The sequence below is a fragment of the Rutilus rutilus genome (genome assembly GCF_951802725.1).
Source record: "Rutilus rutilus genome assembly, chromosome: 9".
NCBI classification, from domain to species: Eukaryota; Metazoa; Chordata; class Actinopteri; order Cypriniformes; family Leuciscidae; genus Rutilus; species Rutilus rutilus.
Genome location: NC_140223.1, coordinates 26,839,294 through 26,853,872, shown reverse-complemented (window position 1 = coordinate 26,853,872; position 14,579 = coordinate 26,839,294). Strand labels below are relative to the sequence as shown.

Here is a 14,579-nt window from a genome sequence, read left to right as displayed (position 1 = left end):
CATCTCGCAGACTATTCTGGCAGATATTACACACTGACACTGCTGCACGCTCGCTCACTCGTTTAAAGTTGTGATTGGGCCAGCCCAGTGTCAATCAAGGAAAGAACCAATGGGCCGCTGATCTACGTGTTTCATGGGCTGGTCTGTCAGAAAAAAAACTAACACTGACTTTTTTTGACCAATGCATTACACCGGCACAAACCCAAAACGCAAGCAAAACAAAACAAAACGAATGGCCCGCCGATGTACACATTTTATGGGCCGTAAAAAAAAAAAAAAAAAAGTATTTATGAGATGTATCGGCCCAAAAAGCACGTCGGCCCACCGGGCATTTGCCCGGTATGCCCAATGGCCAGTCCAGCCGTGCTCACAGCAGACACGCCCCTTAAAACAGAGCGTTCAAATCAGAGGCTAAAATCAGGTTTGGAAAAATGCCTTTTATTTATAAATTATGACAATTTTTTATGTTAAAATCATACTAACATTATAAGGGCACCCAAGGGAAACATTATAAAATAATAAAATAATCCAGTCTATGACCCCTTTAATAATGTGGGCTCCTTTCTCGAATGTTTGCTTTAAGCGGGTCGTTCTGATTATAGAGAGGTTAATTGTCCTCAGAAACATAATATAAACTCGGATGTGAGTGTGTGCTTACCTTGGCAGGATTTCCCATCATCTCCGAGTTTACTACCATCAGGACACCTGCAGTAATAACTGCCAATAGTATTACAGCACGTGCCTTCACATCCGCCATTCTCGTCCGCACACTCGTTTATATCTGAAAAGACAAGAAAGAAAGAAAGAAAGAAAGAAAAACCCTGAGAATCCATATAGACTATTACAATCTTTATATTGTGTTTTGGAAACATTAAATCATTAATATGCTAATAAGAAAAAAGACAAAATCAAATTTTATAGCCCAATTACATTTTGAGTTTTGGTCATTTTTTCCCATCTATCAAGTACTTTAGATGATTTTGATTTAAATGTCACCCATTTTTTTAAATATTAAATACATCTCTTGTTATTTGATGCCCATTTCCTCCTAATATTTAACTTTAAATCCATCTGGAAAATCTGTCTTTCTTTATCCATCTACTTCCTCTTTATATTTTGCATGCTGGTTAGATCTGTGAAAGACTTTCTCTAAAAATGTTTCCTGTCTCATGCCTTTTGCAGTCATTTTAGCATAATTGTGAAAAAATGTCATCACACAGACATAAACAGACAAACCACACAAACCCACTTATATAAACCCCACACAACCAAACACACACCATGCAGCGCTCAGACTCAGGTAATAAGTACAAGCTGGTCCAAACAGCTGAAAGCAAAAATGTTTCACAATAAGTTCAAAGAAACTTTTCTTAAAAATCAATCAGTAAATACAATTATTTGATAGTGTGTTTTTCTGTAAAGCCTCAGAAACCAAGGATGGGTCGCCATAGCGAAGGTTCAGGCCACACCCACGCTTGGTTTCTAAGGCAACACAGCATCACCAGATGAACTTCACATCTGACTAAAATATTTAACATCAACTATCTAATATTATAAAAATCTGTATTTTGAATGTTATCAAATGAGAACATTTCACTCATCTCCATCTGTTTTCTACTTTCTGTTTTCTTCTCCCTCACAACCTTTGACTCTACGACACGGCACTGACCTTAAGCAAACATCCCATAATAATACAGAGTGCTGACAACATCTTTCCTGTGGAAAGACAAGGACAGATTTACAGATGTTCTGAGAAGTTAGGCGTTCTAACTGTGGTGCTGTTCACTCGCTTATACAGGTTTGCAGAGAATGCCAGAATTTTCTTTCTTGGGTGAACTATGCCTTTAAGTGATTTCACAAAACTACAAAACTAGTTTGCTGTGGCTAAAATGTGTGTCTTGATAATGACTGACATGCACGCTGAAGCACACACACAAATACATCTGAGAATAAACATCCACTCCGCCATCTGTTTAGCTTGTTTAGGCCCCTGTTTTCCAAGTTTCACACCTGGTGATCGTTCTCTGTCATTTTAAATCTTTCTACCTCTAGATCTGTTTTGTATCCAAACCTTTGTCATTAATCTTGCTCTGGCCCTGACTGGGAAACAGGAACAGGGAATAGAGCGATGAAAAACATCTAGAAATAAAACAAGAATAAACAACAGGAAATGAAAAGCAAATGGAAAGACCATTTTAAAAGGTTTTTGAACTAATTCAGTTTGTGTTTTGTAATATTTAAACATTCTGTCAACATTTATATCTTTTAAAGAGGTTTTTGAGCTGAACATATTGTGTATATTGAATGCCACAAAGAATGTACAACACAGAATGTGTTATTGTATTCCACTGCAATGCTTTTCTGATGTTTTTTTTAATTAAACATGAGCAAGACAGATGCATTTTACCATTACGCTTGCGTCTCACATCTATGGAAGCTTGTTTCCGCCACAGAATAAAACATTTTAAAAGATAACTGCGACTTTTTATCTCACAAATGCGAGTTTACATCTCGCAATTCTGACTTTATTTCTCAGAATTGTGAGATATAAAGTCAGAATTGCGTGTAATAAAGTCGCAATTGCATCTTATAAAGTCAGAATTCAGACTTTTTTTCTTGCAATTGCGACTTTATAACACGCAATTGCGACTTTATTTCACGCAATTCTGACTTTATATCTCGCAATTCTGACTTTATAACACATAATTGCGAGTTTATATCTCGCAATTCTGACATCTTTTCTCAGAATTGTGAAATATAAAGTCCAATTCTAAGGAAAAAAAAGACTGACTTTTTTTTTTACCTCAGAATAGTTTATATCTCACAATTCTGACTTTATAACACGCAATTGCGACTTTGTATCATGCAATTCTGACTTTATATCTCCCAATTGCGTATTATAAAGTCAGAATTGCATGATATAAAGTCGCAATTGCGAGAAAAAAAGTCAGAATTCTGACTTTATAAGACACAATTGCGACTTTATTTCACGCAATTCTGACTTTATATCTCGCAATTCTGACTTTATTTCACGCAATTCTGACTTTATATCTCGCAATTCTGACTTTATAAGACGCAATTGCGACTTTATTTCACGCAATTCTGACTTTATAAGACGCAATTCTGACATTATAAGATGCAATTGCGACTTTATTTCACGCAATTCTGACTTTATAAGACGCAATTGCGACTTTACTTCACGCAATTCTGACTTTATAAGACGCAATTGCGACTTTATTTCACGCAATTCTGACTTTATATCTTGCAATTCTGACTTTATTTCACGCAATTCTGACTTTACATCTCGCAATTCTGACTTTATAAGACGCAATTGCGACTTTATATCTCGCAATTCTGACTTTATTTCTCAGAATGATAGAACGAGATGTAAACTCGCATTTGTGAGATAAAAAGTCGCAATTATCTTTTAAAATGATTTATTCTGTGGCGGAAACAAGCTTCCATACACATCTTTTGGAGTGTCTCACACATAAAACACATTCTAAAAATGCTGTGCTCGAGTTAAAAGTTAACTTTTAAAAAAACAAATCTTCATCCACCTTTTTCCTGACGAGCCTACTGGGTTTTAGATTATGGGTGGCACATCCGGTTTGGAGAAGTTCCACTCAAACCGACTGAAATGAATCCTTGTCAGTTTGACTTAATGGGCTGTATAATTTCATTCATGTTCTCATGTTCAGACGTAATGCTTGGTATTTTAATGTGACTGACGTGATATAACAAGAAGAATATCTACGGCAAGAGCTCTTTTCAGTCACTGCATTCTTTTCCTCCTGATTCTTTTCTTTTTTGATATTTTTTTTTTTTAAATTGACAATATTTTATATTTGCAAAATATTTTATGTACCTATTTTTACCAATAAATGAATTCTGTGTGTTTGCCAGCGTGTTATTATTTTCTGAGGTGTTCTGGTTGGTTATTGGCTCAAGTTAAAATGGACCAGCTCCCAAGACTCCTCTCATGAGTATTTTAATGTATGGGATTTTTGACAATCCATTAATTCATTCAGCTATATAAAACACATCTCTCTCTGACTTCCATTCAAATACTGAGATGTATGACATATAAACTGATGGCCGTAATTTCTGGGCCAGAGCGATCAGAGGTGAACGGAAATCTAATAACCGTAGCTATCTTTCCTCTTTCCTGGGATCTCAGTACAACTGGCCAGATGCGTTCTGCAGACGACACCTGACAAGACCTCACAAGGTCCCTACATAGTGTCTTTTTCCCCTCAGAAGTAAATAAGAGAATTATTGTCACAGCTAGACCTTTTAATTTTAGACATAAACTCTTACTGCTTTTAAATGCACAAATGAGTCTCAAAGGACACGTAACACAATAAAGATTGGGTATTTTCATACTCTCTAATTCCTTTTACTTTGTCTCAATGCATGGTAAAGTCATTTGGGTTATCTCTCAGGGTTATGAATGCTTCGAGGAAAAGCAGCAGTTTCTCATGAATATCCCCTGTCCTTTCTTTGGGAAATCCTCTTTAATGGGTTAGACAGAGCAGTTACAAAACGTTTGAGCTAACTGTGTGTCCGATCAGAGAAAAAGATAGTTTTGTGTATACTGTAACTGTACAGCAACTGTCTGCCCATCTCTCAGCGTGTATTCTGTTGTATAGTGATCACACAGATCATTGCATTTGGCCCTGTATTATCCTACATAAACAACACACATATCCAAACCAGGCCTCACTTTCAAGCATGACTTCTTTTCAAACAGCATGGGACTTTGAAACATCTGGCAAGCAGCATTTGCACATTAATTACGCGTTTCCGCAATTAACGGATGATCTGTATACAGCTACCAACAGGATGTTTCAATAATCGATCAAATATTAAGTTACAGGTGCTTTACTGACTCCATGAAAATAACTAATTATGAAGAGAAAACAAATTACCACCATTTTGGTAATCAAATATGAAGATTAACAAACTATATAGCCATGACTGTGTTTCAAGACCTAACAAGCCTACTTAGACAAAATGTGGTCAGTAAGAAGTCACTAGGTTCCATTAAAACAGTAATATTGTAAATTATTATAAATTAAAATAAATTACTGTCTCTTGATCTCTTAATGTGTCCTTGCTGAAAGTATCAATTATATTAATTATATAAATATATCAAGAAGATCCCTCTAAATATTTCAACTGTTTCCTCTAAAGTACAAAAATATTAAAGACCATATCGCACTAGTTAATCTCACTTTTGTTCATCTCAACTGTGCTCATATTAGCCAACCAAAGTCTGCAATCAAAAGTCAATATAAACTGTCTTCCAACTTGTTATCTGCTATCAAGATCAATTTTATAGCGCTCTACTTTTTCTGTGTCAATAATTTGTGTCTCTATTTTGTTTATTTATTTCTCCTATAAGGATTTTTAGAAGAAACATGATCTGAGACAAAGTTGAAAGCTCCATTTAGTCTAAGTTTCTGGAATCACTAATAAGCAATAATAATTTTCCTTCAATAACTTGTATTTCATTTATAACACTGAATATTGACCGCTAATAATACTGTCTAAAGACAGATCTTTAGGGGTCTAGACTAGAGGGTTGTGTGTTAAAAGCAACAGAACATTCCAGCGCACACACACAACCGGTTCATGTTTCTCTCTCAACTGAGATCACCTGCTGAGTGCAGACGTTAAATTCATTTTCTTCTGAAGATCTCACTTGAATAAAGTTTTAAATGTGCCAGACTCACTCAAGATATAACCTTTTGACCAGGAAACTCACTCCTCACTCTCAAGGACACTGATTTCATTGCCAGAGCGTCCTGCAGCAGTGAAGTTCTTGTTCAAATAGGAGTTTCTCACCAAACCAGCATATGGAGCATGTCAGTACGACTTACACTTGAAAGGTCTGTCCGTCCTGGATAAGAAAGCTTTTGAACAGAAAGTAAACTATCTGAGGACTTCAATCATAATTAGTTCAGAAAAGGTGAGTGAACTGAAGGATAAAGACATAGAATAGAGCAGTGAGAAAGTGGAAAACTGGAAAAACAATTGACTCTTTCTTAATTAATGTTCCGGGTCTCATTGCGCATGATTGATCAGGACATGTTATTCTGAGGATAAATCTTTCATTAAAACTTTCTCCGGCTCTGAAATGAATGTTATGACATAATCAAGGCCATGCAGACAAGGGGAAAACAATATTGGCCAACAAGATCCTTACATTTTTGGCGCTTGCTCATGCAGAAGTCTGTGCCGTGATGCTACAGTGCCATAGAAGAACCATTTTGGTTTCCCAAAGAACCTTTCAAATCATAAAAGAATGATTTTAATAATCTGAAGAACCCTCTTTCACTAAGAAACCTTTGTGCAATGGCAAGGTTTCATGGATGTTTAAGGTTCTTAGATGCCATAGATGCCAATAAAAAAAAAAAACTTTATTTTTGAGCATGTAGGGTTTTCTGACTGGTTGCTAGGTTAGCCAGCCAAAAAAAACTATTCTTTTGATAATCAGTTAATCTGTTGATTACTTCTTTGATTAATCAGATGAAAAATCCAAAAATTATTAATTATTAAAAAATTTATATAATTGCTGTCCCAATTCTGTCCCAATGTTGTCCTCCAAGGCTATGAAAACAAATATATTAAATGCGTTTATATTTTGGCTATGTCGATATACATATTACATTATACATGCACATTACATTAACACTCAAAATTGTGTAACATTATGAACGATTAAAGGATAGTTAATCTAAAACTGAAAATTCTCACATTATTTACTCACCCTCATATCATTCCTGACATGTATGACTTTATATCTTCTGTGGAAAACAAAAGAAGATATTTTAAAGAATGTTTGAACTTTTTTGTCCATACAATGAAAGTCAATAGGTTCCAAAACAACAACATCTTCTTTCATGTTCTGCAGAAGAAATAAAGTCATTCAGGTTTGGTGAGTAAATGATGACTGGATTTTCATTTTTTGGTGAACTATCCCTTTAAATGAAATGATGCCTTTCTGCATTCAAAACAGTGAGGCTGGGTCTGTACTGAAATTATAAAGATGTCAACTGGACTATATAAGAATATAATATATGGATATCTGTGTGTGTCCATGCGAAGAATGTAAGATATGTGACCCAATTTATAGAGGTGCCTAAACAAGTTGTTTGTGGATCAGTAACTCTTGAACTCCTCAATACTCTGTGGTATTCCAGGGAAGTATGTAGAGTCAGGACCCTCAGTGGGGTTGTAGCTCTTAACTCCAGTGTAGAGCAAACAAGATGGAGGAAAGGAAACCCTCAGGCAAACTGTATCAAACACACTCAGTACACACAGACACATCTTTAAACACTGTCCGCTTAGCACATATTGTAAACCTGTAAACAGGGAAGTTGCAGTAATGGACAGTGAAGAGCTTGTTTCCCATGAGTCTCTTCAACCCCATCAGGAAGACACTGTTGTTTAATAGAAAAACACAATCTTTTACATTTTTAAATGGAGAGTAAAGAAAGACTTTTTGTAGCCTTCCTCAAAAGATGTCAAGACCAAATGATCTGAGATCTTCCGACCAAATTCATTTTCTAGCTTTATACTGTTTGTCAACAATTGTCTCATATGTGTCTATTTTCATTTCTTCTAAGCAATTTGAGGAGAAAAATCTGAAACAATGTTGAGATTTAAATCAATTAATACTAGGTGATACTTAATATATCGGTAGCACTTCAGTTTAGGGTCCAATTCTCACTATTAACTAGTTTCTTATTAGCATGCATATTACTAGGATATTGGCTGTTTATTAGTACTTATAAAGCACATATTAATGCCTTTTTCTGCATGACCATATTCTACATCCCTTAATCATACCCACTACCTAAACTTAACAACTACCTTAATAACTATTAATAAGCAGCAATTAGGAGTTTATTGAGGCCAAAGTCATAGTTAATAGTTAACAGTAGTCTGTTTTATTAAAGAGCGATTAAATTGTCCCTTTAATATCTAAATAAATACCTCTAAGGCACAGGTGTGTGTTTATATGTAATGTTCATACATTTTTAAAAAACAAAGATGAAAGCATAGGTAGGGCATTGTCATCATAAACTCATTCAATTTATTTTGAATAATATTCACACTGCTCTGCCTATAAAACATCAGCCGCTGTCAAGCTTCAAAAATGATCAAAGAACACAATAAAAGTACCATAAAAATAGTCTATGAACATCTTTTATGATACATTTGTGGTGACTGTTCCTTAGTTTGACAGCTCCTCTGGTCACTATTCACTTTTATTATAAAGAACAGCTTGAACATTCTATCGAACATCTCATTTTTTGTTCCACGGAAGACAGTAAGTCCTACAGGTTTGGAACAACATGAGGGTACACTACTCCTTTAACTTTCTTATTCTATGAATAGTATTCCCTGCTTTCTCTCTCTCAGAACTGAGACGTGGCCAGTGGCCTTTAAACACAGCAAATCAGTCCAACAGGAAAGGGCAGATGAGCTACAGCGTGTCCTGGGCTACAGTGGCAGCGTCTATTGAAAGAGAGCACTGTAAAAACATTCTTCCACATGCACATATACACAGTCTCAGAGTCAAATGAGCTTAATGGGTTTACCAGTCCAACATGGAAAAGACATTTTTCATCACAGTCATTTCACCGTCGTACTGTTCAGCCATCAGCCTTCTGTGTTACGGACATGCAGAAGAAAACTTTAATTTTAGAAACTCTGAGAAAGCATTTTAGGAGCACAAACCTCCATCTCAGCACAAAACCGCAGCAGGAAAGCTGCTTTAGGCAGATCACACACACACAAATCACTGACTAAACTTAGAGGTTTACTGTTAAGACACAAACTCCAAATCTCATTCACATACTACTGTGTGGAGGCTTCTTCAATGCTCAAAGGCATATTTACTCTGCTGATTTCAATTGAAGTCTTTGCTGTTAAACAGATAACTAGATCTGGTAAACCATGTTTACCACCAGAACACATACACTCTCATTCGACACCTCACAGTGTGAAAACCTCACATCTGCTGTCAAAACAAACCATGAGAGGCAGAAACAAGTGAGAATCTAACAAACCACAGTGACGTTTGCCTGAGAAAACTCACTTTAGTGCACTCACAGGTGGTGGAAAGAGAGTGTGGGAGGAGAAACACCAGGGGAAACAAGCTTCAAAGTCACCAGTTGACCTCGACTTAGAAATATACAACACTCTGATGTACAGATGCATCAACACAAACTCATATGCATATACGCGAACAGCTTGACCCATGCAGCAGACCTAAAACAGATCAATGAAGATATGACCACAGAACCCATTCTTGAACATTCAAAAGATAAATAAGCCACTATTCATGCGCTGAAACTTCAACCCCTTCAAAAGGCATGAAAGACTCACCGTATTGGCAGCGCGTTCCTTCGAACCCTTCTGGACACTGACATAGCTGATCACTGGTCTCAGAGCACATCCCACCGTTAAAGCAGGTACCAGAAGAACACACTCCTGTAGATAACACGCACTGTTCAGATACTCTGTATCCATAACACACACACACACATACAGTATTATGATACTCACTATGAAGACAGCCTCTCTCTTCCCCTCTCTGCATCCATCCTGGGCAACACCTGTAGACTGTTTGCATCTCCATACTATACACCTGCCTATACACTGTATAATAGCCTGTCCTGAGATAGACATTACAGAGGGAGAAATAGATGCAGAAATAGAGTCAATAGGTTAATTATGTGTAGAGGCTGATATAGGCCTAATGCAACATAGTATAATAATTAAAAATTGTTTGACGATGACAAATGAGACATAGGCCTACATAACATTGCTCAAATAAAAGGGGATTTTTTTTAAACATTTAACCACAAAATATTTATTGTTCATTCTGTGCTCCGGAAATAACGTAATAACAGGAAGAGCCGTCAAATTATACAGTTGCTCCTCTAAACGCGCTCACAATACTTGCCAAATCTTCCGATTGTTGAACCTCTTTTAACTTAAAAAACGTGATCACAATGGGCAAAAAATGCTGAAAAGCAGCCAGACGCGGCGCAGCTGTCTAGCGCATTTAAAAAGCAGCATAGTGGAACAAAAAAGCGATGCATTCTGTGAGAAGAACCAAACCGATTTGTGAACGAGTCGTTGGTTTGAGTCGAGTCTTTTCAATTAATCTTTTGAACCAGTTCACGTGACCATTCTAAACGATTCACACAGTGCAAGCGGTTCTCTAGTCCAGTGGTTTTTAATATTTTAGGTGTAAAATATGATAATTCTCGTGACCCCCTCTAGAGATCCCCTTCGTAAAATGTTATATATAGCTATAAATGATTGTGTTAGCCTCACACAGACATGAGAAATACATCAAATACACAAAGCTTGAAATGTCTTTAAAACGAAATAATTCAAAACGAAAAGAAAAAGGCTATTCTCTTTTAAAAAAGAAGACAGAAAGCTGCGCGAGTCCATTGGTATGTCTTGTATTGAAACAATGCTGTAATATGTAGTACATAATTTGATGTTGACAATTTTACATTGTACAGGTTATCACTTGGTTTTTGACCAAGTGAAGCTCTTGAAACAAGTGACAGAAGAGTATGTAACTTGTCTGGAAAGTATCAAGCATCACTAGCAAAGGCTCAAAAGAGACAGTCTGTTTACTGAAGTCTGTCATGACCGGTATCGTTGTGAAGCTCTGAGTCTCCTGCACAACACTATGTAACCCAAATATGGGCATTTCCTTTCTATCAGTAACCAATCGTGAATGTCCAACGGGGGATTTAAAGCTAACGCCGATTTCTCATTTAGAGCTATTTAAATCTTTAACTGCCGTTTTCTCAAAATGAGTTTTTTGTCATTCTCCAGTATAAACATCTCAGCCTATGTAGCACCTGTGTACACCAAACTTTTATACACTTAGCAGTATTCTGAAGATATTTTCAGAGGGATTTGTTAATAAATCATTCCTGGCCTGATTTATGTGACATTTGAATCAAAAAAATATGGCGGAAATCAATTTTTTATGGCTATGGACAGTATATTTTGATTCCCTAGGTAATGAAAGCATATATCCTGAAATCCCTCTGAGTTTTTATTTTCATCTTGTGTGTAAACAAAATGAAAAAAGAATTTTGCACCTGGCTTTATCATATGTTCAGATCTATCTACCGAAAATATATGCAAAATCGTGCATATTTAATGAGATAATGGCTAATTTGCATAATTAAACATACAAATTTCTAAAACTTGTAATACATTTTTTTTATATACTTGTGGAAGTAATCAACTGAGGAAGTTTCATGGTGATATCTATTATTTAAAATTTTTACCCTATTCACCTGTAGTGTCTCGCCTTAAATAACGCAGAACATAAGCTGACCCGACTGTCCATTAAACAACTTCATTTGAATGGTTTGTGTTTTTTGCTTTACTTTCAGACCAGGACTGGAGAACGCCTGACGATGGGATGTTGAGACTTTTTCCTCTGGTTGAGAAAAAGCTACACCACATCAGTGATCACATCTGCTGTTCATGTACTGGTACAACTGAACAAACTGTTTAGACGAGGAAGAAGAACATGAACACGATAGAGACATGTACAGGGACGAGCAAGAAACCAGTTTAGCTGTGATAATGAATCATTATTTTCCAACACAATATCAAATCTGTTTTCTGTAGGTGACTGAATATGATTCTCTGGCACTCATTTTATGGCTTCAGCAGCTGTGAATGGATCAATACGATGTTAATGTATTTTTGAAGACATATTTTTATTTATCTTGAATCTCATTTGTCTTTATGCTACTTTAGCAACTTTATTGATAAATAATAAAGTGTTGTTTAATAAAGTCCTCCAATAAAGTGTTGTTTAATAAAGTATGGAGAATATTGTGTATTGAAAGTGGTGTTTGGTACAGTAAATAGATTTTTCTTATTTGAGAAATTTGAATTTCTTATTTCTTTAGTTTAGTTCATAATTTAAAAACAACTACATTAATGACCATGATTCTTTTACTTAGGACATACAAACGGGCAGTGTTTAATCACCCTGTTTTGAATTAGAAAGCAATAAAGCCTCCGTGGAGATGACGGATATAATACAGTGACTGAACGTGAGCTAATCTGATTAATATCGACAAACAGAAAATACATTATATCACACATTATTAGGACAGCGTACTTACTAGGGGTGGCGCTAGGGCTGGGCTAAGGGGACTTAAGCCCCTGAATGTTTTTAGTAGGCTAAAGCCCCGAATATTTTGTTACCTTGTCTTTCTCATTGATCAAAACAATTAATCCGAAAAACAAATGTGAATAAGATTACAGCAGCCGCGATTACCTAATCATGAAAAGTGCATATTCCAGTTTTATTTATATTTTTCCCTTTGCATTAAAGGTACTCACGACGTGCTTTTGCAGCGTTGAGCATTGTAGCCAATCACAGACATGTCTGATGAACGCATCATCGAGCTCACCGAGTTCTACACTTTCGCAAACCTGTCATTATTATTGCCAATAAACTTAAGATGCAAATAAGAGATTCACTGCAATTATTTGAAAACTGCAGGTGAGTGTGTGTTGAAGCAGGGTTGGAACAAAACTCTGTATGGCTGTGCGCCGCTGTGGCCTTCCAGGAACTGAGTTTGACATCTAGCTCATCAATGTCAAAATGATTAAAGAAGTGAACGAATGCCTGATAAAATGTAAGTAGATACACATTTAATATTTGACTGTTTTACAATAGAAATGTTCAACTCGTGACGCAAATTACTCAACTTTATTTATTTATTAAATTGTGCCTTTTTAATTGAAAATATGCTATAATTTCCTTGATTCATTTAGAGAGAATGCATGCATAATTAAAAATAAAATATTATTTTCAAAGAGTTAAAATTATTTCACTAATACAATAAGCCTTTCTTTTTCTTTTTTCCCTTAAATCACGTTTATAATTAATTAATTCCTTTAAATAAAAATACCCAATTTTAGTTTGGGCTAAAGCCCCGAATATCCACTGACCTTAGAACCGCCCCTGGTGTTACATAGGCTAATTAAGTTTTTTTGAACTTCCAATAGTAGGCTACTGCATTATTTTGCAATATATTCTTCTATCTTTGAACCAATGAGCTCTTTCCTGTGACAGTGCTCAGAATAAAACCAAATTTACCTTTAAAACTTTTAAGCTATTTTTCTCCTGTTTCAGTGTTAGTGTGTTTTGCCCAATTTTCTTGGTTAAATTGATCAGCAGGTCAGTATTCAGCATGCCAGATAGAAGTCTTATGTTTAATAAGAACATTATGTTGATGAAGAGTGTGAAATTAGGTCTGCTTTCAGAGGAGAAATAGTTGGTTATTATGACTCCTATTAAATCACCATGTGCAAATCACTTAACCCCAGATTTCCAGAAGAGCTTTCAAATCAGTGTACTTAAGTCAATGGAAAGCATCTGCTATGGTAATTGGCAAATTTGGTTCTACTAAATGGTAGGAAAGCAAATCTCTTAAATAAAAGTCACTGCTCTGACTTAAGAGATTATTGTTCGGGGGAAATAGTAATAAGAGGAAATGATTTAAAGGATAATGACTGAGAGATGTTTAAACATGGAAATAATGTAAATAGTTTTTGTTCGAGTGTGTCTCACCTCCTCTCGTAGCCCATGCACCAGTGCTGAGAAGAACAGCCCTGCCGCCACACCTTCACCATACGGGTAACCACCTGAACACACGGTTGCCTCACTCCCAGCATTGACATCTCCTGCTCCTCACACACATTTGGCCTGAGAAACAGTGAAAAAGTTTATCAACTATACTTCAATACATATATATACACTTTTATACTTAAATCTATAAAACCCTATAAATGAACCTCAGTGTGTTGCGTGCTGCGTAACACGAGAATAAACCTCATTGGTTCTTGCCGAAGCTCAAATGTGCTATGTAACACGAAAATGAACCTCATTGTTAACTATTTTCTTGTATTTTTTACAGTACATTACAGGAAGTTACTGTATTTTGATTTACTGTACTGTAATTCAATTTAGCACGGTAAACTACTTTTATTGTATTTTGTAATTTGGTCTGCTTCTGTTATAATTTATTATACGGTATTGTCCTGTAATATCAGACTCCTCACTGAAAAAAGACATGACACACAAAGACACGTATGACAAAACCTGTTAGCCTGAAAGATGAGCAGATGTGTGCGTTGATGAATGTTTATATGTGAATAATTGCCTATATCTTTTCAGCATATAAAGTGATCGAGTCCCTTCAGAAAGTTTGGACTAAACCGCTTCATTAATATCGATTCGTTTTTACGATCTCTTTATGAACTTTTTGAAGCACCATAGTTGCGAGGACTGTCAATGGAAGGATAGAAATCTCTCATTAAAAATAACTAAAGTCTTTAACGACATGTAAATGGTGACAATTTTGATTTTTGGGTGAACTACTCCTTTAGAGTAAATCAATTGCATATAGGGGGCACTTGTGAGCCACATATCCTCATTTTGTCTCATTTTGGACTTTTAACATCAAAGCCCCTCTTTTAATGATGTCATAATTAGC

At 35.8% G+C, this 14,579-nt stretch overlaps 1 protein-coding gene across 3 annotated transcripts in view; it reads right to left on the bottom strand.

Moving 5' to 3' along the window:
• Window positions 1-14,579, bottom strand: part of egfem1 (EGF-like and EMI domain containing 1) — a 53,667-nt gene that overhangs the window by 36,637 nt on the left and 2,451 nt on the right. For 2 of the 3 annotated variants that reach the window (XM_084418734.1, XM_084418732.1), the window contains exons 2-5: window positions 13,655-13,789; window positions 9,583-9,692; window positions 9,403-9,507; window positions 659-781 (exon numbers count right to left, since the gene is read on the bottom strand). In XM_084418734.1, the coding sequence (XP_084274860.1) occupies window positions 659-781; window positions 9,403-9,507; window positions 9,583-9,692; window positions 13,655-13,789 (473 nt within the window). The remainder of the gene's footprint in view (window positions 1-658; window positions 782-9,402; window positions 9,508-9,582; window positions 9,693-13,654; window positions 13,790-14,579) is intronic. The other variant, XM_084418733.1, reaches the window with a different exon arrangement.